Here is a 27307-nt window from a genome sequence, read left to right on the forward strand (position 1 = left end):
AGTCACCAGAGCGCTCCCTACATAGTCCTCTCGCGCGGCGGCGCGTACCAACGCGCGGCCGCAGGGGGATGCAGCTCGACGGCGGGGGTCTTCCTAGAGCGGTGGTCGTCCCTCAGCGGCCGCCGCAGGACAGGAGTCCGGAGGCTCGAGGCCCAGGCTCCAGGGCGGGGGCGGGGCGGGCGGGTCAGGCGCGCAGTGGCTGGGTCCCGGACGCTGCGGGGGCGGCCCTCCCTGCGTCCCACTTGGTACGCGCCAGCAGTGAGGCCAGGCCCAGCCCGGGCGGTACAATAGGGTTGGGCCGCGGCCGGGTCTGGGCCGGCGCCGGGAAGGGAGGAGGATCGCGGCCGGAGCCGACAGACCCTGGGCGGCTGGCAGACTCTGAGACTCGCAGGCCAGCAGCCGAAACATCCTCTATCTTTCGCGGAGCTTCCCGGCCTCCGAGTCGTTGTCCGCTGGGCCAGGCCGGGCGTGATGCGCCGCGGGACCCCTGGCCTGGCCGCTGGCCGCCGCCGCCACTGAGACCCCAAGATCCCCCTGTGACGCCGCAGCCATGGAGAGCGGCCCACATGCCGAGCCGGGTGCTGGAGCACCCCCAGGTATGCCGGGAGCCATGCAGAGGCGAGATGGGAGGAGGTCAAGGGGTCTCCAGGAGGCCGAGGATAAAGCTGGCACACTGGGCGGGGACCCTCCCCCGCCGTGCCCTCTGACCACTTGAAGTTTAAAAATAAAGGTTGCGGCGGCGGCGGCGGCTCGGGGCCACCGACGCATCTTCTGACAGCTGCCCCTTCCCCCAATTTGGGCGCCGGGGCGCACTGGGCGGCGGGATCCGCGGGGATCCGGAGTTGTCGGGTGACCCTTCCGCTCCAGCCCCGTGCCACCTCGACTTCCCCGCCCCCATCCCCCTTCCTATTCACGCAAGCCCTGAAGATCCTCTTCTACTGAGCCAGGGAGTCTGTCCTCCTTCCTATCCCCGGTGACCACGTGTGACCCCAGCCTGAATGTGTGTGTTAGGGGTACAGATTCTTAGGCCTGGAGCCCTGCATACCGAAGCCTAGGCCCTAGCACCCTCCACGCCCAGGCCGGGGCTCAGACCTCGCCCCCACTCCATCCCTCCAGCTGCCGCGCAAAGGGCCTGTTGCTGCTGTGGGCCGGCTAAGAGGGGAGGGGAGGGGAGGAGAGGGGGAGGTCTCTTGCCGCCGCTGCCAAGTAACCCGGCGGATAAAGGCGAGGGGGAGGGGGAGGCGGCATTGTTTGGGGCTAGGGCGGGAGCTGGGGAGTGGGCCGCTTCCCCAGCAGCCAGGCCTACTCCGGAGCCCACCCAGCCCGATTTGGGGAGGAAGGGGACAGAAGTAAATCTGCTTACCCCGCCCGCCCTCCTTTCCAGGCTCTCTGGGCCTGAGTCTTCCCCTGGAGAATGAAGTGAAGGCTCAAGGCCGGCACTCCGGGGACCTGCCACATCATTCCTCAGCTTGAGGCTTTGGATGCCTACCCCCTTACACACACACACACACACACACACACACACACACGCACACGCACACGCACACTGATATTCTACCCCCCCTCTCCCCACCAACCACCAGCGCCCAGGACTTCTGCAAATCCTATTCGGATCTGGGAGCAGCTGATGAGGGGGTGGGGACAGATTTCTGGTTGGGCCTGGTGTTGGAGGGAGGGATTTCTCTTTTTTTTTTCTTCCTGGAAGGGGAGGGAAGAAGGTGATAACTGAGGACCCAAGTTCTTTTCCCACTGACTCAGGGGGAGGTGGCCCCATCCCCACACCTCCATAGAGTCCTACAGCCTAATCCCCATCACCTCCCTGGCCCCTGGGGCGTGGACCCAGGATGAAACAGTGTCTGTGGGTGTGGAGAGCCCAGGACAAGGTGGAGCCACTTGGCTGTGGGTGGGCTCCTCCCCATGCCAGTGTGGATGCTTGGAGGGGACAGTGTGGGTGTGGGAGTTGGAGGAACCAGAGGGGAGGCTATTAGACTGGTGTGGTTTGGGAGGTTTGTAGGCTGTGCTGGAACAAGGGCGCTTGGGTCTGTCTTGGCTCTGCTGAACCTGAGGGAACACCCAGGGAGGCCCAGCCTGAGTCCATTCCATCTAGTTATTGGCCTTTTGTACCTGAGGGTCACTGGTGTGTACAAGACCTGAATGGAGGTGGTGACTGGGCCATAGATGATGGCCTGAGTGGCTCACTACTTTATAATTAGGGCACTTGAGTGGGATGTCTGGACTGAGTATGAGGCATGGGTGGGATGCTTGGCTGTACTGGGGAGCCTGTATATAGAGTTCTAGTTGGGAAGACTGTTCTATACACTGGGATTTAGATGGAGTTACATGAGAACCTGGATCATAATGGTGCCTGGTCCTTATATAGAAATCGAAGGTGACAGAGGTCCCCTCTGAGCCAAAGTCTTCCTAGGAATAAAGGTCCTGGCCACTGTATGTGCCCTGTGAGAATTTGAGGCATAGCTCTGAGACTGAGTGCGCATGACATGATCCCTGTCCTCTGCGTTCCTTTTGCACACTGAGCATTAACAAACGGTAGCATGGAGTAGAAGACAAGTGTGGCACTTGCCTTTGGGTCAGAAAACCAGGATGGAAATCTCAGTAAGCCATTTACTGCCTACTGGACGGAAGCAAGTGACTTACCTCCTCCAGACACAATTCAGGCCCCTGAAAAATGGAGGCAGTGTTATCCATCTTGGTGGTTAATGTGAGGGTTAGAGATGAGGTACCTGAAGGATCCTGACAGACACCCTCAGTTACTGTTATTACCATTATTATAGCTATGATCATTGGAACTGGTGCCAGCAGGAAAATACCAAATACAACTGGGAGAGGCGAGGGCAGGAATTGAGAGTCAGTTTGCTTAAGAATGTAGGCTTTGGAATCAGAGTTTAAGTCTCTGTTTCATAAGGTATTACTGTGTGACCTCAGGTAAGTTACTTAAGCTAAGTCTTAAGTTTTCCCATTTATAAAATGAGAATAATGCTAGAAATTATCTTATAGAGACATTGGGGGTCATTAAATTAGATGAACACATAAAACAGACTGGGCCCTGGCATGTAGTTAGTGCTCAATAAACAGTAGCTATTTGTCTTTTGTCATTACTATTTTATTCTTTTTAAATTTTTTATTTATCTTATTTTCATGTTGTTGTTTCTCATTTTATTTGTCATTATTATTTTTAATTCCTTTAGAGGCCTGAGGAGGAGGTGTGATTAATTAGGAGATAAATGTGGGACAGAGAGCAAGGAGAATGGGAGTTCTAGACAGATATAAGCCAGGGTAAGGTGAGGCAGTGGGAGTAGGACAGAGACGCAGGAGATGGGCATAGCCAGCCATTCAGCACACCCGTGCTGATGAGCACCAGGTGCCAGCTTGGTGTTGGTTGTGCAGAGGGCAGAGAAGTGAATCTGACAGAGTCCCTACCCTGGGGGAGCTGCTGGCCCAGTGGCGGAGGTAGATTTGTTCATTGCAGCAAAACCCAGGTGTAATGGTGACAGAGTGAACAGAGGGTTCTGCTCGAGGAAGGCTTCACAGAGGAGGCGGCGTTTGAGGTGGACCTGAAAGGATGAGTACAAGTTGGTGAGACTGGCACAATGGTCCAAGTCTCTGCATACAGCAACCAGCCTGCTGGCACCTCCCACTCACAGCTTCCTCCCTCCTTAGGCTGGTGGGCCCAGTAATGAGGTCTCTCATGAGCCCCTAATGTGCAGTCATGTGCATGCCAACAAGGAGGAAGGGGCACCAAGCCAGTTCACCCCACACACACACACACACCTTTCCTTTAGGATGGGCCTCAGCTGTTGGTGGGGCAGGGCTAAGGGAGGGGGAAAGGAGCTGAAAGCAGGGCCCAGACTAGAAGTGGTGGCACCTGAGGGAGCTCAGGGCAGATCTCAGGTTTGACCTAGGCTGCAAGTTAGGCCGCAAGCAGCTGGGAGCCATGTCCTTGGGTCCCTGCTGGGCCGTGGGGCCAGTGAGGGAGCCAAGGAGCCAGGCCCAGATAATGCAGCTTTGTTGGCAGTGGCAGCTCTGCCTGGCACCCTGGGGCACAGTCTTCAGTGTCTCCTCCATCACCTCTCAGCTGCAGCTCTGTCCTGAGGGGAGCAAAGAGCATGGTAGGGAGTAGAGGGCATGGTATCACTGCCCCGATCAGTGCTCCTCACCACTTCTAAGAACAGATGTGGGCCAGGAATAGACTCCTTGGTGAACCAACTTATTTCCCACTCCTATTTATTAAGGGCCTTCTCTGTGCCAGGCACAATGCTCAGCGTGTCACATGCATTGTCTCATTTGATCCTCAAAACAATAGCTTAAGTAGGGACTAGTATTATCCCCATTTTACAGATGAGGCTCTGAGAGGCAAAGTCACTTGCCTAAAGTCACACAGCTAGGAACTGGCAGGAGCAGGATTTGAACCCAGGGCCATCTAACTCTAAAGCCTGTGCACCAAATTTCTATGCTGAATTGTCATGACCAAGTCAGCTGTTGACAGAGTCTGGCCCACTTCCCTTGCAGGACTGGTCTTCTGTGGGCATCTTGGTCTTGGGCATCCCAGGATTTTTTTTTCTCAGGCTGGCTCTGAGCAAGTCAGACCAGAAAGAGGCCCTGGACCCAGGCAGTGGTGACAGTCCAGCCAATGGGTCGTCCTCAGGCCTTGGCCAGAGGCTGGGCCTCTGCCCTTAGCATGTATGCCTCAGCATGGACAGCTCTGTGGGGGCTGAGGGAAGGTTGTGGTGGGGCCTGGGCTGCGCGATGGGGTCATTTCCTGCCGCCTAAAATAACAGGAAGTGGGTACTCCTGATTGGAGGCTGGGAACAATGGCCGCCAACACGGCCAGAGAGCTCCTTCAGATCTGCAATCTCAGTTGGGTTCCCGGCTTTATCACTCACAGAAGCCCTAGTGCCCTGCTGTCAAGACCCAGTGCCCTAAGTTCTGAGGACTGCTGGAGCAGACTGCCCCTCTCCTAGTTCACTCCCTCTCACAGCTGGTTCAGCTGGGAGTGATGCTGCCCCCTAAGGGCCCCCTCTGTCCCAACCCCACAATCAGGCGTCCCCCAGGGTTTGTCCTTCCTGCCTACCCCCCATTCTCCTAGCAGATCTCTCCAGGAGAGGACCCCAGGGGGCTGCCCCCTTTGGGTAGCAGAGTGAAGGTACAAACTGACAAATTGGTTTCTTGTCCAAACCCCAGCTTTGCTACTCACCAGCTATGTGACTTAAGCAAGCATCTTAATCTCTCTGAATATATTTTCTCATTTGTAAAATGGGGTAATAATCTCTACCTCCTAGGATTGTGGTGAAGATGAACTGGACTGATGTGTTTAAAGTGTTTAGTTGTGAGTGACGCACATTAGCTGTTGCTGCTGTTCACTGGACTTTCCCTGGGCCCAGGTAGAGGAGCACCCAGGGGGGCAAGGCAAAAGTGACCTGGATGAGACTATAAATATGCTGGGGACATTGTGTCTCTGAGTGCTGTGTGTGCTCTGAGGCACACAGACAGGATGCCTGGCTCTGTGTGTGTGTGTGTGTGTGTGTGTCTATCTAAGTATATGTATGTATGTGTGTCTCTGTATAGAGCTCCCAATCCCAGCAAGTCTGTTTCCTGTGTGTGAGAGAGGAATGTATCTCATCTCTCGCCATTGTGAGGGCTCTGTCCACACTGGATGTTTCTCTCTCTCTGTGGTGTGTACTCTGTCTCCCTGTGTGTCTTTGTCCCTTTGTCTGCCTCAGTCTTCATTTGTCTGGTCCAGCGCCACCACGTAAAGGCCTTCTGTGACAGCCAGGAGGTCTCCGGCAGGAGGTGCTGATTTCTGTCCCATTTCCTCTCTCTGCCTCATGCTTCTGCCTCTCCGTGCTCCCCACGCAGGAGTGCTGTCTGTGCTCTCCCTCCTCTCCAGCCAGCTCTCCCTAGGCAATCCCTTGCTCTGCCCCCTGCAGGAGGACCACTCTTCCCCACCCTGGCCCAGGTACCTCACTTCCTCCTCCTGGTGGCCAGCCTGGACAGGAGCCTGCCTTCCCTGCATTCCTATACTCTGAGCTCAGTGCCTGCAGGCCCCACCTGCACCCTTCACCATCATGAGGGAAACCTCCCTGCGGGAACCACCAAATCACTTCCTTCTTCAGGAAACCGGCAGGAGCTTTGGGGAGGGGTGATGTGATGTCTGCCAGAAACTGTGTGACATAAGGGTTTTGTCATCAGACAGCCTTGGATTCAGATCCTACCTCTGACATTGACATGAGCAATTTGCTTAACCTGTCTGAGTAAGTTTTCTCACCTGTGAAACAGGGGCCATTCAAAGTACTTTCCCTTTAGGACTGTCATATGAATTAAATGAGATGAGGAAAAGTGCTTCAATAAATTAGTTTGCTTCCCTTCCTGGGCTTAGGAGCTGGCAGGGCACACACAGGGCTCTGATATGATCAAGACATTTAGGATTAGAGAGGCGAGGCTTTGGAGCAGCTTGGGGTTTGACTATGTTCTGGGTAGGTAGCTTTCCACAACCCATCCATCCATCTATCCAGGTGTTCACTAAACAGACATAGAACTCCTACTCTGTGCTGGGCAGGTACAGAGGTTGCAAAAAGGATTAAAACCCAGTCTCTTCTCTCCAGGAGCTCTCACACTGGCAGGGAGGCAAATAGAAAAGCCAGACTGAGTTATCAGTGTTGGGGAATATTTGACCCAGCAGCAGTTGCTGGAGTGGGAGGAGAGAGGGATGAGAGGAAAGGACTGCCAGCACCCAGAGGGTGGAGAAGGGCAGTAATGTGACAGGCCCTCCGAGGGACTTGGCCTGGATCTTTCTGCAGAGCCAGGCAGGTACACTCCCTCTTGAAGCTCTTGAGAAGCTAGGACTTACTGACCCTACCACCAATTCCTGCACCTTTGCCTTGCTAATACTCTTGTGCCAAGAAATAAATACAAACTATCTGTCTCTTATCCAGTTCTTAACAAATACTTCTGGTAGATATCAATGTAGCAAAATAAAACTAAGTGGCTAAAACCTCACAATTTAACACAAACCAAAAATAAAATGATCACATTCGATGATTGAAAATGGGAATAATCAGAAATTGGTTTAACCATATCACATAGATAACTAACCAAGGAATTCATTTGGCTTAATAAAATTTGTTCCAGATAACACTGTCCCAGTGACATTTTGTCAGGGTTGGCATAATTCTGAGGAAAATATTTGTATTCCAGGTCAATAGTCCGCCAGGTCAAAAAAAAGAGTTCCAAGTGTCTGTTTTGTCCCTCGAGAAGCCTTTCTTGTTGAGCTGCTGGAGTAAACACTCATTATTATTTTTATTAACTTCTACCTTAGTCTAGGAAGCTGCCCAAACTCAACTGAGATAGAGTTGTTTTGCTTCCCTTTAAGTGCTTATCCCTTTGCAATAAATTGCCACATGGATTCACTCTTTGTTAGAGTTAAATTATCTTTCTCTAGGCACCTGCCTGCTTTAGGGGACGGTGGCTTCCCAGTACAGCACTTTATGATTGACTGTCTCCGCGTACCTGGCAGTGTGGTAGCTGCTGGTGAGGCAGCAGCTAGCAAAGCAGACATGGCCAAGCCCTTGTAGGGCTTCCTCACAGTCTAGCCGGAGGCTGACAATTACAAAACAACAAACACACACACACACGTTAATTTAAACTTGTAATAGTCAAGTGCTCCAGAGAGGCCAGGGAAGGCTTCCCCAAGGAAATGGTGACTGAGCTAGGACATGAAGGGTAAATGGGACTTATCGAAGAAAAGAGGCGAACGAGCCTGTGCAAAGGCCTCGTGGCTGGAGGGAGCTTGGATGGTTATCAGAATTAGAAGGTCAGTGTGGCTGGCATGCAGAGAACAAGCAGGAAACATGGAGGAGAGGAGAGTCGAGAGGTGGGGAGTGGGGTGGGGATAGTGACTTCAGACTAGGCCAGACTTGAGCTTGTGTTCAAGAATTGTGTCTTTATCTTCAGAGCAATGGGAAGCCACTGAGAGGTTTCAAGTGGAGAAGAGTACGATGCTCAAATTTGCATTTGGAAACAATGACTCTGGCTGCTCCATGGAGAGCAGAGTGAGAATGGGTGTGGGGAGAGAGCTAGGAGGACTTCGCAATCATCCAGGTAAGAGAGATGCTGATGATGTCTGCTAGGGTGGAGTTCATTGGTTTACTCATTCAACAGATGGTTGTGGAGCACCTGTGTGCCAGCCTCTGCGGGCCTTCGAGACAGAAGAGCTAACAAAATAGCCCAAAATGTGTTCCCTCATGGAGATTATCTTCTGCCAACGGGAAAGAGTGTTAAAATGGTGTTAATGCTTGTGGAGAAAAATAGAGTGGGAAAGAAGAAAATACAGATAGAAAGGGGAGGGAGAGTTCAAATGCAGTTTGTAATTTTCAATAGGGGGTCAGGGAAGGCATCTTTGAGAAGTGACATTCGCGTAAAGACCTGAAGTTGGCGAGGGAGTGAGGCATGCAGAGTCTGGGGGCCGAGAATTCTCAGCAGAGGGAACCGTGAGTGCAAAGCCCTAAGGCAGAAATGTGCCTGGCACATTTAAAGAACAGTGGCTGGAACAGACTGAGCAGGGGTGAAGAGGAGGGGTAGATGAGGCCCCAGAGGTAATGGACTTGAGAGGTTGGATCCAGAAGGGCCTTGGAGGAGGCAATTGTGATGCCTTTGATTTTTCCTCCCCCAGAGATGGGGCATCTTTGGAGGATTTTGTCAGAGGAGTGACTTGATCTGATTTATTTTTAAACAGAATCATGTGCTTCTGTGTTGAGAAAAGACTAAAAGGCAACAAAGAATGGCAGTAAGGGTCTTTTATAAGGGCTAGTAGTGGCTGAATCAAGATATTAGAAGTGGAAATAGTGCAAGTGCTTGGGTTCAGAATATATTTTATACATTGAGCCAAAAAGATTTACGGAGAGATTAGATATGGGGTGTGAGATAAGAGTCTAAAATGATTCCAAGGGTTTTGGCCTGAGAAAGTGGAAGGACAGGGTTGTCATTGACTGAGATGGAGAAAATGGGGGGGGGGGGGCATCATTTTTGGGAGAGAAGATCGGGAACTCAGTTTTGGATGTGTTAAATTTGGGGTTTCTGTAAGACTTCCAGGAGTATCAAGTAGGGAGTTGTATGAGCAAAACTGGAACTCAAGGGAGAGGTCTGGACTGGAGACACAAATTTGGTTGTCATCAGCAGAGTGATGGTATTTAAAGCCATGAGTCTGGATGAGATCACCGAGGAAATGCATGTAGACAGCAAAGAGGTGAGGTCCTCCACTGAGCCCTGGGGCACTCGGGTGCTGAGCGGTTAGCAAGTTAAGAGGGATCAGCAAAGAAGACTGAAAACGTAGAAGGAAAACCAGGAAAGCATGTGGGCTTCAAAGCAAAGCAAAGAAAGTATTCAAGGAGCACCAAAGGATCAACTACCGTGTTTTTCCAAAAATAAGACCGGGTCTTATATTAATTTTTGCTCCAAAAGACGCATTAGGGCTTTTGTGTTCAGGGGATGTCATCCTGAAAAATCATGCTAGGACTTATTTTCCAGTTAGGTCTTATTTTCAGGGGAACACGGTATGTCAAATGTGGCTGATAGGTGAACAAAACAAGGACTGAGAAATGGCTGCTGGGTTTGGCAAAATGGAAGTCATTGGTGACCTTGAGAAGAGCAGAGTCATGAAGCAATGGGGGTGAAGGCCTGACCCACATGGGTTTTTGTGGCAGAGATGGGGAGAAGTGGACAGATTCTTTTGGGCAGGTGCCTGAGATAACGTACCTACTCACCATTGGTCTCAACAACTTGGTGAGGAAACTGAGGCTCAGACAGGTTCAGGGCTGGCCCAACGACCCACCGCAGAGCTGGGATTCTCCACTCAGGCCTGTCAGACTCTGAAGCCAAAGTCCTTTCCACGCCCCTGCCTCGGATGCCCAGGCACAGGTCCTTCCAGGCATCACTCCCCTCCCTCCTCCCACACAGCTCATCAGGACATTCACTATTCTGCCTGGTGGGTGTGATTTGCCTAGGTCTAGACAAATACCCGCCTACCAGTTTTCCTTACAACACCTGCAGCACGCACAGGTGCAAGGGGAATAGCAATAAACAGGCTTCACCCTTAGCTTTCACGCTTAGGACTTACACATCTAGGCCTTTTGGCCCCAGACAGTCCTGGGTTGTAATGCTGCCATGTACTAGTTCTGTGACCCTGGCAAATCACTCAGTGGAATAAGCTGTGATTGTCTCATCTGTATAATGGGGATAAGAATCTCTACTTCTCAAAGTTCATATAAGGATGCGGGATGAGGATACGAAAGGTCTAGCTCAGCTCCTGGTACATAGTAAGCACTCACTGAATAGTTGCCACTACAGTAAGCCCTCACTTAATGTCATTGATAGTTTCTGTGACTTTTAAGCGAAACAACATACAGTGAAACCAATTTTACCACAGGCTAATTGATATAAACAAGAGTTAAGTTCCTACAGGATCTCATCAACATTATAACGAAATGACGTTATTCAAGGATCTGCTGTAGTTTTATTGCCGATTGGACTTGGAAAGGAGTTTGCAGGTGGCCGGGAAATAGACCAGCAGTGAGCAGGCAGCCTTCTGGAACTGGTATGGAGAGAGCTGGATGCACTGGCATGGAGCCTAGGTGCTGGAGGAATTGGAGGGGCCTTTGGGGAGACAGGGCCTCAGCTGAGGCTCTTGCCTGGAGCCCAAGAAGCTGGAAGGGAAGAAATGAGGGGAAAACAGGGTGAGCCTCAGATAATTGCGTTGCATAACATGTTACCTCATACTGACTTAAACAGAGGCAGCAGAGTGTGATGAGTAAGAGCATGGGCTCTGGTGACAGATGCTGGGTTCGAGTCCAACCTCTGTGACTGACCAGCTGAGTGACCTCAAATTACTTTACTTAATCTCTTTTTGCTTTACTTTCTTCATCTGTATGAAAGAGGTATTTATAGTGCCTCCTTCATAAGTACTGTCAATGAGAATTAAAACTAATATGTGTAAAATGCTTTGGACGTTGGAAGCTATCTGGCAATATGTAACTGTTAATGGTTTTGTTATCACTAACGCTCATCACAATACTGTGAGGTAGGTACTATCTGCATTTTATTGAAGAAGAGTTGTGGCACAGAGAGGGTCTGTAACTAGCCCAAGGTCACACAGTTGGTGGGGAAGCCAGAATTCACATTCAAATAGTCTGCCTTCAGAGCCCCTCCTCAACCACCGGACATCTGACTCCCTGAAAAAGGTGCTCAGTCCAAAGATCACTCCTTGGGGGTGTCCTGTCCCTGCATACACATTGTCACCCACAGGGATGGGGAGTTTGCCATCTCCTGAGAGGCCCAGAGCAGAGGGCCCAGTATGGTGGAGGCACCAAGAGCAAAACCATGCTTCCCTGGATTCACCTTCCCATGGACCCTGGTCCTGCTCCCTAAGCCCAGATCAGTGCCTGTGTATGTCCCCACTGGTCCCCTTAGTGCCCAGAGGGCAGTAGCAGATGGCACCAGGGCTCAACATGCAGAGGCTTCTCTTTGGCAGCTTCATAAGACCCACAGGGAAAGGGAGGGGTGTGTTGTTTCCCGGCACATAAATTGTGCCTGGCACTTTACTGACATCTCTATTAGCCTGAGATCATTGCCCCCCCCCTTTTACAGATATGAAAACTGAGGTTTAGCATAGTTGACTGACTTGCTTAAGGTTATAGGCTGGGGTGGGGCAGGCCTTTCCCATCTTGGAATGGTGACATCAGAATTGGTGACATCTGACTGACACCGAGGCCTGTCTTCAAACTGCCCCATAGTGTACATGTGCTCTCAGGTATGCATACACACATACATACCAAATCATGTGGCTTTCTTACTTGGCTCTTCGGTATCTTTTACAAGGACTCTGAAACACTAGTGTAAAAGAAGAAATCTGAGCGTGGTTGGGAAAGTAAAACAGAGATTACAAAATGGACATAGCTGGTTGTCCACGCCATTGGGAATCCTAATTGTGCCCATGCTTATGTCCTTCCTCTTGGGCAGTCCCATGTTCCCAGCACTGGCGCCCTCTGAGCACCAGACTTAGGGTTGGGCACTGGGACCCTGAGGGAAAGCAGGAAGGTGAGGGAGGCAGACGTAGAAGCCAATCATTAGCATTTGGTGCACCATAAGTACTACAAACTTTTTCTATGTTCCCTATATATCCTGTTCCCTTCTGCCCCTTTGCAAACTCTCTTCTCTTCACCAGAGCCCTCTCCTCCTGGCTTTGCCAACTGTAGCTCATCCTTTAGATCTCGGCTTGGTTACTTCTTCAGGGAGCCCCCAAATGTAGGTTAACCATTTCTGCTGTGTTACCCCCAGACGTAGTACTTATTCTATACTGTAATTGCCTAGCTGTTTGTCTGCCCTGCTAGAGGGTGGGACCATGGCTATTTTCTCACCATTATGTCATTAGTGTCTGTCTGGAACAGGGCCTGGCACAAAGAAGGAGCTCAATGAACACGTTATGTGAATGAATGAATGTCAGTTGGACAAGGGAGAGAGCTATGTGTTGAACTGATGGTGCAGGTGTACTGTCTAACTCTCCTCTCGTGTTGGTCTTCCAGCTGTGGCAGCCAGGACCCCCCCAGAGCCAAGACCTTCTCCAGAAGGTGACCCCTGCCCGCCACCACCACCACAACCAACATCAGCCCTGGTCCCTGACACTCCCCCGGACACCCCTCCTGCCATGAAGAATGCCACTAGCTCTAAGCAGCTCCCACTGGAACCAGAGAGCCTCTCAGGGCCGGTCGGGCCTAGACCAGCCTCCCAGCATGAAGAGTCCCCTTTCACAGAAGCAAAGATCAGGGGACCCACCCCACCAGCCACAGGCCCACGGGATTCCAGGCCTACTCGAAGGAGCAGCCAGCCATCTCCAACAGCAATGCCAGCCTCGGATAGCCCTTCCACCAAGCAAGGTGTGTGTGATTTCCCCAGTCCTGGGCCAAGACCCTTTGGTTCCGGGTCTCAGCCCTGGGTGATGCCACCGGAGGGAATCCCTTTGCCCTGGCGGAGATGGGTTAAGGGATGGGTGAGGCCTGAGGGGAAGGCACTGAAGCTGATTCTCCTTTGGAGGAGCCACTTGACCTAAGTCTATTCTTGTTTCCTCTACAAAGATGTGAAGAAGGCAGGAGAGAGACACAAGCTGGCAAAGGAGCGGCGAGAAGAGCGGGCCAAGTACCTGGGTGAGTGTTTAGGAAGCATCATGATCTTCACCATCATGATCTTCACCATCATCATCATCACCCTATTAATGACATAACACTTCTAGAACACGTAGTTATGTGCACTGTGCTAAGTGTAGTATACACGTTATCCCCATTAATCCTTTCAACCCATTCTGAGGATGAGGAAACAAGCTCAGAGAGATGAAGTTGTTTGCCTGAGCCACACAGCTCATGGAGCACCTGGCTACCTGAGGTTCAGACCCAGAAGCTCGTGCTCTTAAGCGCAACACATGAAAATCTGTCCAGCAGGCCCCAGAGTCAGACAGGGATCTGGCACCAAAGAACTCATCTTTCCTTCAGTGCCGAGTGACCATGCGGCTAGTGGGGGACAAACAGGCCTCCTGTTCTGAGCCTTAACCCCTCTTCAGGAAGCCCTTTAATTTGAGGTGGGAGTCTGACAGCGGAGGCACCTCCCCGACAAGCAGTCAGGAGAAAGGCCAGGCCCACCCAGGGCTGGGGTAACAGGGAAGGCCCACCCCATACAGCCCCCCTCACACCCTCTGGGACGCCTTTCCCACAGCGGCCAAGAAGGCAGTGTGGCTGGAGAAGGAGGAGAAAGCCAAGGCACTGCGGGAGAAGCAGCTCCAGGAGCGCCGTCGGCGGCTGGAGGAGCAGCGGCTCAAAGCCGAGCAGCGCCGAGCGGCCCTGGAGGAACGGCAGCGGCAGAAGCTCGAGAAAAACAAGGTATGTTGGTGCTGACTTCTGACTGCATAAGCATGGATCTGCGTATGTACCTGTGTGTGCACATCTCTACTGGCTCAGTATGTACACACATCTGTGTTCACATCTCTGAGTCACCTCTGTCTACATGGTCTTATCTACGTTCTCATCTCCAGCTGGGACCCTGTGGGTACTATATCTGGGCGTCTGTGTAACTGCAGACATATCTGGGTCAGTACATGCTGGCTGGGCACCTGTAACTGTGCGCTGTTAGTACAAGTATTTGTATGTGTGCCTGTGTGTGTGTGTGTGTGTGTGTGTTTGTATGTGTGTGTTTGTATGCAGAGATGAGTCTGTGTGAGTGTGCTGAGTTCCATGACGTGAGAAGAGCCCTGGCTTGAGCACCAATGAGGAAATGAAGGAAAAGGTGGTCTGGCTCTTCCCCACGGTGACCTCAGGCTAAAAGGAACACATAGCCTCAAGGTCAGGACCCTCAGTGCCAGGGGGACATGGTCCTACCTGGGAGCCGCAGGCAGGGAAAATCCCACCCCATTCTCTGAGAAATAGCTCATACACCCAGGAAATGACTCAAGTACAGTGAAAAGCTCTCCAGGAACAAGTTGAAAGGGATTTATTGCAAATGGTCCTTAATCATAGCAAGGATTTGGTAACCTTGGTTATCTACAGTGAATCAGGGAAAACTTCTGCGGGTGGGGGCATTGTCACAAGTGAAAGAGGGGCCTTTCTCCCAGGTATGATAAATGATTCTGAGCCCAGATTCCCCTTCTCCCTCCCTCCCCCCATCTCCACCAGGAGCGCTATGAAGCAGCCATCCAGCGGTCAGTGAAGAAGACGTGGGCCGAAATCCGGCAGCAGCGCTGGTCCTGGGCAGGGGCCCTGCACCACAGCTCCCCGGGACATAAGACCAGTGAGTGGGCTGCAGGGGCTGGTGGGTGGGTGGGTGAGGCTGGGAGCTGAGGAGTGGGGGAAGGGAGAAGCATCAGTGCAAGGATTGACAGCTCCCTGCAGGAGGTATGCCTTGCTTCCTGTGACTTGTGTCTTCTGGAATGGTCTGTAAACCAAATTGTCCCTTCCCAAGGACTTCCACTATTAAGTCAGAGATGGATTCTGTTCATGTGATTTGCTCGTCAAACCTGTCATTTTATGTTTAGCCTTCTTTGCTCCTATCAATTACTACTAGTTGATGATACATAAAAGAGGACCTTAATGCCCTTTAGACATGGGATATTTAAAGAAAACTATCACCCCCTTATGTACCTGCCTTGGAAAGTAGATTTTTGTCTCTGAGTTTTCTTCATGTAGGGCCATCATGGATTTTGGTCTGATTCTTTGCTGGCATGTATGTACCACTGTGTTTGGATATCTTTATGTAATAGCAAGGATTAGTATTTCTAGCTGTGTATCTTTTTGGTGTATGTGCTCATGGATCTGGCTGTTGTGTGTCTTAACCTGTGTTTGCCTTGGTGTGCTTGTGGCCTTGTGGACCTCAGTGAGGGTTCCCAAGTCAGACAGAATTGGGTTAGGATCCCAGCTCTGGCACTTGTGGTGTGACCTCTAATCTCTCGATGTTTCTCACTTTCTTCATCTGTAAAATGGGGATAACACTACTACTTGCCTCCGAGGTTGTAGGTAGATGTTTGGGAGGATCAAGTGAGGTAACATGTGTGTGGTGCCCAGCACAATGCCTGGTACATGGTAAGCATCCAACAAATGTTACAAATACCATGATGAAGTGGCTTCGATGTGTTCGTGCCTGTGTGCATCTGGGTCTGACACATTATCTGTTATTGTTCGTGTTTCTCTATCTATGCATGTCTGCACACACATGCATGCAAAAGTACCTATCACTCTATATGCCTGTGCCTGCATGTCTTTGTGTGTCCGTGTGAATATGTGGATTTGTGCGAAGGACTGTGACTATGGGTTCTTCTGTTTAGGAACGTCTCTGCATTTGTCCCAGTAAGTGGGAGTTGTAGCCATAGCACCTTGGCTGGGCAGTGTCAGCAAGTGCCAACATTGGGTGGTTATGGGAGAGGGGTTGCAGCGCCCAGCCCTAGGGAATGGCTTCCTGGCCAAGAAGGCTGTAGTTTCTCTAGTTTTACTCCATCTCCTTCCTCTGTTCCTTCTCCGTCGGCTCCCCCAATCCAGGTTGTCCCTGGTTACCTCCCCACCCCTCCTCCCAGAGCCAAGTCTGCCTCCTCCTCCCCTTCCTAGCCTGCCCACTCCTCCCTCTCCCACCCTACCCACAGAGCATCCTGCATGGAAGGCCTCAGTGCCCCCCCTGGCTCCTTCTGGCCCGGCCCTAATGCCGTGTCTTTTCCCCTCCAGGTGGGAGCAGGTGCTCAGTGTCGGCAGTAAACCTGCCCAAACACGTGGACTCTATAATCAACAAGCGGCTCTCAAAGTCCTCTGCTACGCTCTGGAACTCCCCCAGTAGAAGTAAGAGAAGGCCCAGCCCTGCTCTTTCCAGAGCCCCTTGTAGCCCCCACCAAGTCTCCTCCAGAGCTCAGCAAGAACCCCAGGTCCCTGGAGCCCTTACGTAGTCCAGGTCTCCAGTCCCACTCTACCCCACCCCAGGCTCTACACCCCTAGGGGGAGCCGGCATTTGGGTCTGAACTCTGAGGACAGAGATATGCCCTGCAGGGGAGAGAACAGAGACAAAGGGCAGAGAGCAGGCAGAGAGAGCCTGGCGAGGGCCTCAAAAGCCAGTGGGGGTGGAAATGGGCAGGCAGCCTCATCTCCAACCACAGCCAGCTGGCGTAGGCCAGCCTTAGGCAGGTGGCCTTGCCCCCAAGTACCAGACTGGCCTGGGTGCTGTGTGTGTGGAGGGGGCCCCTTATTCTGGCTCCACCCTGGAGGGCCCATGCAATCCTGCCCTCTCTGCCTTCAGAGCCCCAGCCATGGCCTTGGCTGGCTCCAGAGTTGTGGCCAACCAGGGTGGCATGGCCCTTGTGTTCCCACCATGCCCTGATGCTCTCATGTGAAGGGGCCATGGTAGGAGTTATTTATAAGTTTCTCCAGCTTTTATTTGGTTGCTTTGTTGCCTAGCAACCAAATCAGCTGCTATACTAACCCCACCTGACTGAGGCTTAAAAATAACAGCAGCAGCTGAGGGGACAGGCAGAGCACTGTGGCCCAGGGCAGCCAGACTGCCTAGCAGCCTCTCCCTGGCATGGGATGCCTAAAAGTTGGGACTCTCCTGAGTCAGGAGCACAAGGACCCTCACCGTCCCAAATCCATGGGGTCACGCCTTCCCAGGCCAGCTCTCTAATAGCAGGAGGAGCAGGGCCATACAGTGGGACACGAGAGGGTGCAGTTGGTCTTCCACCAACCATGGGTGGCTCCTTCCTATACTCACAGTTCAGAGCCTTCTCACTTGGGGCCGTGGTAGGAGGGGACCCTCAAGTTACTGCAGGATGTTGTTGCCCTGGGAAATATGTCTTGTTGCTTGGGTCTGCAGTGAGGATCAGACCCCCAGAGCACACAAGTGTGGCCGTGGGGGGGTTGGGGGAGAGCACCCTGGGGGAGACGCCTTGGGTTTGGCATGGGGATTGTACCTGGCCATCCGTCTTTGCCTCTGCCTATCTCCTGCGGCACCCTGCGGTGATTTGCTCTTCCTGGCCTTCTCCCCTAGATCGCAGCTTGCAGCTGAGCGCGTGGGAGAGCAGCATCGTGGACCGTCTCATGACGCCCACCCTCTCCTTCCTGGCACGGAGTCGCAGTGCGGTCACACTGCCCCGCAATGGCCGGGACCAGGGTAGGGGCGTTGGCCCTGGGAGAGCCCCCACAAGGGGCCGGGCAGGGGCCAGCCTCGCATGTGGGCCACACCCCGACCGCACTCATCCCTCCGCAGCCGTGCCGGTGTGCCCGCGCTCGGCCTCCGCCAGCCCTCTTACACCGCCATGCAGCGCCCCCCGCAGCAGCGTGCACCGCTGTGCCCCCTCCGGGGATCGCGGGGAGCGCCGCAAGCCCAGCGCTGTGGGCAGCCCCGCCCCCGTCCGCCGCCGGCCCGAGGCCTCACTGGTAAGTGGCCAAGCAGGTGTGGACAGGGAGCTCGGCCCGGGAACACGGACTCCCCTGAACTCTGCTCCCTGCTTCCCCACTCTATGTCCCCTTCCTCACCAGGTGCAGAAAAAGGAGAAGAAGGACAAGGAGCGGGAAAATGAGAAGGAGAAGAGTGCCCTGGCCCGGGAGCGCAGCCTCAAGAAACGTCAGTCGCTGCCTGCCTCTCCGCGCCAGCGCCTCTCTACTGGCGGAGCCTTTGAGCTCAGGTGGATGTGGCCTGCATGTCACCAGGCCATTCATTCATTCACAAATATCTGTGGGGCACCTACCTCTAGAATGAAAACATGAGGGCAGATTTTTTAAATGTTTTTTATTGTTTTGATCACTGAAATACCCCAGCACCTAGAACAGTGCCTGGCATCTGATAAGCACTCAGCCAATACCTGTAGAATGAAGGAACGGAACTGCCAGATACTGGGCTGGATGCTGAGGACATTTTGATGAGCCAAATCAGGCCTTATTCTTGCTCTTATTAATCTTACTAGCTATTGGGGAGACAGACATTAATCAAAGGATCACAAATGAATATACAATTACAAACCGAGATATATGCTCTAAAAGGAAATACTATGGTTCTGTGAGCAGATATAAGGTGGGGGGGTGCAGTTCTCCACAGACCTAGTCTTTGGGGGGAGGGGGGACAGTTCCCTGAGGAAATAACAAGCCCAGCGTGTGTGTATGTGTGTGTGGACACTCTGTGCCCTCCAAGCCTAACTCTTCCCTTTTCTCTCAGTCCCAAATCCAAGGCCCGGCCATCCTCTCCCTCTACATCTTGGCATAGGCCTGCCTCTCCCTGCCCCAGCCCAGCGCCCAGCCATGCTCTGCCCCCAAAACCACCATCCCCCCGAGGCACCACTGCATCACCCAAGGGGCGGGTTCGGAGGAAGGATGAGGCAAAGGAGAGCCCCGGTGTGACAGGACCCGAGGACAAGAACCAGAGCAAGGGCAAGGCCAGTGACGAGAAGGAGCCCACAGCCCCAGCCTCACCAGCACCTTCACCTGTGCCCTCACCCACCCCAGCCCAGCCCCAGAAGGAGCAGCCCACAGCCGAGATCCCTGCAGGTGGGCATGGAGAGAGGAGACTGAGAGGTGGGCAGGGTGAGAGAAGCCAGCTTTGCCTGTGTGGGGTAGGTGGTCAACAGTGTGGGCCTAGAGATGCCTGGGGACTGGGTGTTGGGAGACAGGAAGCAGAGGCTCCTGCCCTCAGCTGGTGGAGGCCCAGAACACAGGCCAGAGAGGAGGACCTCACCATTCTAAGCTGAAGGCAGAAGTTGGGTGGGTGGGTCACCCTGAGGTCCAAGAAGCACAGGGCATGCGGGGGTGCTGGAGGTGCCTGAGCTGGTATGTGCTTACTTCTGGGCCTGGATCCCACTCCAGATACTGCTGTCCTGACTTCACCCCCAGCCCCTGCTCCCCCAGCGACCCCTAGCAAACCTATGGCGGGCACCACAGACCGAGAAGAGGCTACTCGGCTCCTGGCTGAGAAGCGGCGCCAGGCCCGGGAACAGCGGGAGCGTGAGGAACAGGAGCGAAAGCTACAGGCAGAAAGAGACAAGTGAGTGCCCCCTCAGTCCCTGAGAGTGTGGGACGGGGCCCATGTGGGAGCTGCTGAAGAAGTACAGGACTGAGCCCGAGTTTCCCATCTCCCAGGAGAATGCGAGAGGAACAGCTGGCGCGGGAGGCTGAGGCCCGGGCAGAGAGGGAGGCAGAGGCCCGGAGGCGGGAGGAGCAGGAGGCTCGAGAGAAGGCACAGGCGGAGCAGGAGGAGCAGGAGCGGCTGCAGAAGCAGGTGCCCGGGCAGGGAGGGGTGGTCTGGGCTGGTTGGGCACCGGGGCCTCCTGCTGGCGGGCCAAGGGTTGGCCCAGAGGGAAGGCTGGGGTTCAGCTGCTTAAAGGTCTCTGGGCTCTTTGGCAGAAAGAGGAAGCCGAAGCTCGGTCCCGAGAAGAAGCGGAACGCCAGCGTCTGGAGCGGGAGAAGCACTTCCAGCGGGAGGAGCAGGAGCGGCAAGAGCGCAAAAAGGTAGCAGAGCAGGAGGGGGGGCTTCTGTGGGCAGGATGCAGGTGGGTAGGGCCATCTTTTGGGGTAGGTCCCTGCTTTAGTTAATGGCACTAGCAGGGCTCGGGAGTGGGCCCTGCGTGGTCTTGTAAAGGGTAGGACAAGGAGGAGGTGGGGTGCATTCTGGTTCCTGGCCTGGAAGGAACTGGTGCGCGCTGGAAGGGCCCTAAGACTCCAGGACCAGGGTGGAAGGTTTAGGATTAGGGTAGGGCTTGAGCCTAACTGATGTGGGGTCTCCAAACAGCGTCTGGAGGAGATCATGAAGAGGACTCGGAAGTCAGAAGCTGCTGAAAGAAAGGTCAGGACTCCCCAAAGGGCAGTGTTGGGAGATGGGGCCGGGTGAGGAAAGGAGGCTGGGGGAAGGAGGCTGTGGCAGGCTGCTCAGGGCCTGGCTGGGGGAGGGAAGAATTCAGCACCTCAGTTGGGTGGGACCAGATATCCCTTGAGTATAACTGCTCTTCCTTCTCAAAGCAGAAGCTGGACAGAAAGGAGGCAAACGCCAACAATTCCAGCCCAGGTAAAGGCCCTGTTCCCCTCATCTCCATCCCTTTTACCACCCCATCCTCATACTTCCTCTTGTCACCAGCCAGCAACTGATAGCCATTCCTTCCTGGTAACAGACCCTGTCAAAACCGAAGAGTCTCGGCCCTCAGTGCTGCAGAAGGAGGCTGTGCAGAAAGAGGAGCTGGCCCCCCAGGAGCCTCAGTGGAGGTACCAGCTCCCAATCCCAGGGGCCCTGAGCCAGCAGGCAGAGGCAGACTGGAGATGTGGGGTGCCTGGGCTGTCCTGGGATTGAGGTGCCTAAGTGTTGGTCCCTGTATCCACAGCCTGCCAAGCAAGGAATCACCTGGGTCCCTGGTGAATGGCCTGCAGCCTCTCCCAGCACACCAGGAGAATGGCTTCTCCCCCAAGGGACCCTCTGGGGACAAGAGTCTGGGCCGAACGCCAGAGGCACTTCTGCCCTTCGCAGAGGCAGAAGCCTTCCTCAAGAAAGCTGTGGTGCAGCCCCCGCAGGTCACAGGTAAGGATCCTTGACTCCTGGACCCTTAGCCTTCCGACCCCCAGCAGCCTTCCCAGGCCTTCCCAGGACTCTCCAGCCCTGCCCTCTCTTCTAGCTCTACCAGAGGCCCTCTCACACTCCACCCTGAAACCCCCATCTCTCCACCTCAGCTGGCTGGGCTTGGAGGCATGGTTTGCCTGACTGTTTCCCTTCCCACTTTTTCCCCAGAAGTCCTTTAAGGGGTTGCCTTGGATCCAGGCACAGCTATGAGGGCTCCTTGCATCATCTGCCAGGATGTCTGGAAAAGAAAGAGACAGAACAAAGCCGGAAGTGGCCTGGGCCCCTGGGGGTGGGTCCTCTGTTATTTTTAATCTGCACCTTATAGACTGTTCTCTTTGGCTGGAGCCAGACCCTGCTCCTCAATGCATTCGTGTGCTCACACGCGCAGACACCCCCTCCCCCAATACACACACATACACTCACAGCCTCTCTGGTCTCCTCCCTTGAGGAAGGGCCGCCTGTAGTATTTGCCTTGGTTTGGTGGGGTACAGTGGATGTGAATACTGTAAATAGCTTGTGCTCAGACTCCTCTGCGTGGAGGGGGTGGGTGCAGGAGGTAGACCCTCCCAAGACTCCCAGGGGAGATCTTCCTCTCTATTTAACTGTAACTGAGGGGGAACCCAGGCCTGGGGATGGGGGCACCTTGGGCCACAGGATGCTGGTTGCTTTAGGGGTACCCATGCCCCTTGCCCTTGCCTGGAATCAGTGTTACTGCATCTGATCAAACTTCTCCAGAAATAAAATGAGAATAATTCTGCCAGTCCTGTCTATCCCTGGGGCTGGCGGTGGGGGTGGGAGCAGTTGACCTCCCGAATTTTAAGAACTTTAGGAGACAGGGTCTGGGGCTATCTACCCCAGCCTAGCACTAGTCCTAGACCTCCTGCCTGTAGTCTTCCAGTTTAACCATGAATTCACTCACTTATTCATTCAACAAATATGGTTGCACCTACTCTGTACCAAGCAGTGGGTTACATGCTGGGAATTCAGTAGTAGGAAAAGATGCAGCCTCTGTTCTCAGGGAGTTTAGAGCCTAGCAGGTGAGTGTCATAGACACTGAGTTGCCAACTCAACATCCATTCCCATTGCCCCTTCCTCATTCCAAACAGAATCCTGATTTTGTTCAGGTGGCCATCTTCCTCCTGGATCCCACCCTGTGCTTGATTGGAGATGGATCCTACCCTTGGGTGAATCATGATTGTAATGAGCCAAAAATGGTGGTCCCAAAGCCCTCATGTGTGATTGGTTTAAGTATGGGAACATGACACAATTCCAGCTAGCAGATATGAAGAAAAGATTCTTGGGCTTCTAGGAGAGACTTCCTCCCTTTTGAAAAACATACCTTGTGGTAGCCAGCCTTGAAGTTGACCTCCCATTGTCCCCCGTTTCCTGGTGTTCACACTCTGTGTAGTCCCTTCCATGTTGCAGCGGGGTTGGGCTGCTGACTGACAGAATACAGCAGAAGTAATGGTGGGTCATGTCCAAGATTCCATCATAAAAGACACTGCAGCTTCTGTCCTGGCTGCTCTCACTCTTGGACAAGTCCTTCTGGAGGAAGGCAGTAACTACATCACCGATAGCCTTATGGAGAGGCCCTATCGAGGGACTCAAGCCTCCTGCCAACAACCACATGAATAAGCTTGGAAGCAGATTCTCCAGCCCCAGTTAAGCCTTCAGATGACTCCGGCCCTGATAACCTCATGAGAGACCCTCTGCTAGAACCAACCAGCTAAGCCACACCTGGGTTTCTAACGCTCGGAAACTGTGAGATAATAAATGTTGTTTTAAACTGCTAAGTTTTGTGATAATTTGTTACACAGCAAGAGTAAACTAAGACACATAACGACAAAACCCTGCTTGTGTGATACAGGGTTCAACTATGCTGAATTACTCCATCCATCCTGCTAACCGACCTGAGAACAATATCAAAGGTGGCAGAGCAGCAAGAAGGGGAGAACCTAGATCCTCGAGAACTTCACTGAAATAACCAACCCCAAAAGCAGTCCTACCACTAGACAACTTTCCTTTCTTGTTTAAGCCAATGGAGTTGGATTTTTTGTTATGTGTAGCCAAAAGCTTCTAAAGTATCTAGGGACACAGATAAACAAATATATAAATGTATTTCCATTGTGAGCTACGATAAAGGAAATCAAATGGATAAAAGGATGGGCAGTAGGAGGGACACCTACTCGGAGAAGTTATTCTCTAAAGATGCAGCAATTAAACTTGACCTGAAGGATGAGGAGGAACCAGCCACGTGAAAAAGCAGGGAGAACAGTTGCAGGTGGAGGGGTATGTGAGGGGTCCTGGAGGAGTGGGAGCAGAACCAGTGTTGTTGGGGCATTGAGGACAATGGGAAGAACTGCAGCAGGGGAGAGGTAGGTGGGACTAAGTCACAGGTGTTGGGGATGAGGAGGGGCAGGGAAGGGACTAACAACTTCTAGGCCCTCTCCATGGTGAGAGCTTTGCATACCCTTCCCAACCCCCAGTTCATATTCACACTGAGGTGGTGGCACCAACATTTCCCTGAAGGCAGTACCTTTGAATACTCTGCAGGGGAATCACTTATTCATTTATTCATTCAATAAATTGTGAAGCACCAGAGGGATATGTTGGTAACCCAAAACCAGATGTGGGAGCTCCTGGGGCTTCCTGGTGGGGATAGATGGGCATTGGTCAAATAACCACTCAAACAAAAAATAAAAAATGTGATCAGTGCTCAGAAGGTGGAATATAGAGAGCAATAAAAGCATCTAACATGGAGACCTAAGTTGGGAGTCAGATAAGCTATCCCTGAATAAATGGTGTTTAATCTGAGATGTGATGGGTGAGTAGGTGTTGACTTGGCAAAGTCAGGAACTTACAGAAAGGAGAGGAGAGAGATGCCCTTTCCAGACAAGGGGGAAAGCATGTGCAAAGGCCCTGTATGGAAAGGAGTATCTGGAGGATTGTAAGCAGATCTGAAGGAGTCTATTTTTACTCACCACTGAATCCTCAGTGCCTGGTAAAACAGGCACTCATATTTGTTGAATTAAGAAAGGTCCATTGAGGAGGTGGAGTTTGGCATGAGGTGAGCCAGAATATGCAAAGCCTTGTAAGTCTATGTCAGGAGTTTGGATTTCAAAAGATCCATGGGAAGCCTCTGAAGACTATTAAAAAGCAGGTGGGAAGGGTGACAGTCAGACTGGCATTTTTATTAGGCCATTCCGGTGTTGGGTGGGAAACTGGTAGGGACTTGATTATACACTGGGAGACCAGTTAAGAAGTGATTGCTGAGGTCCAGATAGGAGATGATAGAGGCTTAGGGTCAGGAAATAGAGATGGAGAGAAGTGTGCAACACGCAACATTAATTTACTTATCCAAGAAATACTGAGCACCTACTATGTGCCAGAAACATAGGTGCTGGAGATTTTCAAGTGAGCAAAAATTGACGTAGTCCTCACCCTCATGGAGCTTACAGTCTAGTGGAAGAAACACATATTACAAACAAATGGACAATTGCAACTACAGTAGTCCCCCCCTTACCTGCAGGGGATACATTCCAAGATCCCCAGTGGATTCCTGAAACCACAAATAGTACCAAACTCTATATGTACTATGTGTTTTTCCCCTACATACATTCGTGTGATAAAGTATAAATTAGGAACAGTAAGGGATTAGCAATAACTAATAATAAAATAGAACAATTATAATAATATACTGTAATAAAAGTTATGTGAATGTGGTCTCTTTCAGCAAGCTAGCACGAATTTCTTTTTCCTTCACAAGTTCACAGACAGAAGATTTATTCTTTTTTTTTTATTTTATTAAATTTATTGAGGTGACAATTGTTAGTAAAATTACATAGATTTCAGGTGTACAATTCTGTATTACATCATCTATAAATCCCATTGTGTGTTCATCACCCAGAGTCAGTTCTCCTTCCATCACCATATATTCGAGAAGATTTATTCTTACTGTAGATCTCAGCAACCTCAGCATATGATTTTGAAACACTTTATAGCTTCTCTTTGGCACATCCAAATTGCCAGCATCACTAGTATTGTGCTTTGGGGCCATTCTGAAGTAAAATCAGGGTGACTTGAACACAAGCACTGCGATACCATGACAGTAGATCTAACTGAGATAGTTACTAAGTGACTAATGCGCCGGTAGCCCATACAGCATGGATACTCCCGACGAAGGAAGGATTCATATCCCAGGTGGGACAGAGCAGGACAGCAAGAGAGTTCATCACGCTACTCAGAATGCATTTTAAAACTTATGAATTGTTCGTTTCTGGAATTTTCCACTTCATATTTTCAGACCATGGTTGACCGCGGGTAACTGAAACTGAAAAGCAAAACTGCAGATAACGGAGCACTGCCCTATGACAAATACATGAAGGAGAAGTATGTGGGGCTAGGAGAGTTAACAATAAGGGATCTGACTGAAGCTGAGATCTGAAGGAGTGGGAGTTAACAAGGCAGAAGGGTAACAGTATGTGCAAAGGCCCTGTGATGAGCACAGCCAGTGTAGTTGGAACAGAGAGAAGGAAGGTGGTGCTGGAGGCAGGAAGGACCAGACCATGCTGGACCCTGTGGGCCATGCTAAGAGTTTGGTCTGGGAAGCTACTGAAAGATGTCCGAAGATGCATGATGATTGATGGTTTGAAAAGAAGGTCAGGGTTACCACCTGGAGAAAGGATTGAAAGGAGGGGGAGAAGAGTGGTACTAGGGAGTTCAGACAAGAGCACCAGTTCTGGTGAGGGATGATGGACACTTGGTCCAGTGAGCAGCGGAAACCAATAGAGAGAGAGAAAAGGTGAAAAAATGGACTGGACATGGGGAATGAAAAAGAAAGGTGTCAAAGATGATTCCCAGGTTTCTGGTCAATTAACCACATAGATAGAGAAGAGGGGGAGAGCCAGTTTTAGGGGGACAGCTCGTGATTTTGACCTGAAGTCGGTGGATAACAATTTCTTTGTACAGGTCTAGCCCTCGGGGGTTTGATCCCACATGCATACGCCGGGAGCAGGGAGCCGGGAGTGAAGAGTGCCTGGGAAGGTCTGGGAGGCGAGCAGTGTTCAGGAGCCTGGGGCCTCTGGCGCAGCCGTGCTCCTCAGGGAAGTACTGGGGCTGAGGGAGTTTTGGAAGAACTGGCCCAGGCTGCAGGAAGGCTGGCCTGGTCTATTTCCAGGTTTCCCGCCGGAGACTTAGGAATGTCCGGTCTGTTCCTGAACTAGACTGAGGAGAACCAGGGCGGAAGCAGGGGCCCTGCGCTCTGGAGAGTCCTCCCTTTCTCCAGCTCTGTCCTTTCCCCAACAGGGCCAGACAAGGCAACAAATGCCCTTCTCTCCTCCTCCCTGCATCCCGCTGCCAACGCTTCTGAACTCCGGCTCTCTTACAACACAACCCCCACCCCTACTCCGCCCCCGGACAAACCCTTTCTTTACCAGGATCCTCCAGCTTTACCAGCGGATATCGGTCCGGGTGGGCCTAAGTCAAAAGAGCAGTCGCTCCACCCCTAAGCCTGGGCCCGGCTTGCCCCATGGACGGCCATCTGGCGCCCCTTCGTGGTTAAATGAGCATATGACAAGACGGGCGAGGTCGGAGCTGCAGGGACCAGACGCGAGGCTCTGACGCGAGTCTGGGCGGACAGATCAGGAAGCGTGCGTCCAGGGCTGCTCAGTGACTCGCTCTATAGTCAGGCAATTCTCCTGGTTTCTGTGAGTTAGTAAAAGTTAGGCCTAGTCATATGGATGAGGCATTTCTTAAGCTAACACATAGAATAATAGTTCTGTTACTTGCAAGGCTTCCTCTGCACCTCAGGGGGCTTTGACGGCCTGGGGCAACCCAACTCCTTCTGTGTCCTACCGGCCACTTCCCCAAGCCACTTCACTTCCGGACAGCCATGTTAGACGTATTCTGATGAGGCCATAATATTGAGCACTAATTGATCCACAGGGCCAGGTCCTTACTTTCAGGGTGCTCAGCCTAGAAGTGGAAGGAGACAATTACAATACAATGTAAGAGTTCAGTGACAGAAGCAGACATAGAGTAAAATGGGGATATAAAGGAGAAATATCTGATCCAGATTCAAGGAGGGAATGTCAAGGGAATATTTCGTGTAGGAAATAACACCTGAAAAGGTCTTTTAAGTTAAGGGCTGAGAACTTGAATGCCTCCAAAGGGCAGCCCCTGGTACTCAACTCTGGTT

General features: G+C 52.2%; 2 protein-coding genes across 9 annotated transcripts in view; one reads left to right on the forward strand and one right to left on the reverse strand.

Annotated features, from left to right (window-relative positions):
- Positions 1-1386, reverse strand: part of TRAPPC3 (trafficking protein particle complex subunit 3) — a 14611-nt gene extending 13225 nt beyond the window's left edge. Inside the window, exon 1 of the mRNA XM_074334400.1 lies at positions 1364-1386. The gene's annotated coding sequence lies outside the window, so the exon portion shown is untranslated. The remainder of the gene's footprint in view (positions 1-1363) is intronic.
- MAP7D1 (MAP7 domain containing 1) lies at positions 273-22904 on the forward strand. Of its 8 annotated transcripts, none has more exons than XM_019726529.2 (18): positions 296-596; positions 12591-12941; positions 13140-13208; positions 13771-13934; positions 14724-14838; positions 16260-16370; positions 17566-17688; positions 17785-17954; positions 18057-18202; positions 18730-19058; positions 19374-19551; positions 19647-19785; positions 19911-20015; positions 20296-20349; positions 20526-20568; positions 20672-20762; positions 20879-21072; positions 21280-22904. In XM_019726529.2, exons 1-18 carry the CDS (start codon positions 551-553, stop codon positions 21288-21290), a joined length of 2439 nt encoding a protein of 812 aa, XP_019582088.1. In that variant the 5' UTR covers positions 296-550; the 3' UTR covers positions 21291-22904. The 8 variants fall into 8 exon arrangements, with proteins under 8 accessions (XP_074190499.1, XP_074190500.1, XP_019582088.1 ...); XM_074334396.1 differs by having other exon boundaries at positions 19401-19551; XM_074334398.1 differs by lacking the exon at positions 16260-16370 and having other exon boundaries at positions 273-596.
- The last annotated feature ends 4403 nt before the right edge of the window (positions 22905-27307 follow it).

This window comes from Rhinolophus sinicus, linkage group LG06 (assembly GCF_036562045.2).
Source record: "Rhinolophus sinicus isolate RSC01 linkage group LG06, ASM3656204v1, whole genome shotgun sequence".
NCBI classification, from domain to species: domain Eukaryota; kingdom Metazoa; phylum Chordata; class Mammalia; order Chiroptera; family Rhinolophidae; genus Rhinolophus; species Rhinolophus sinicus.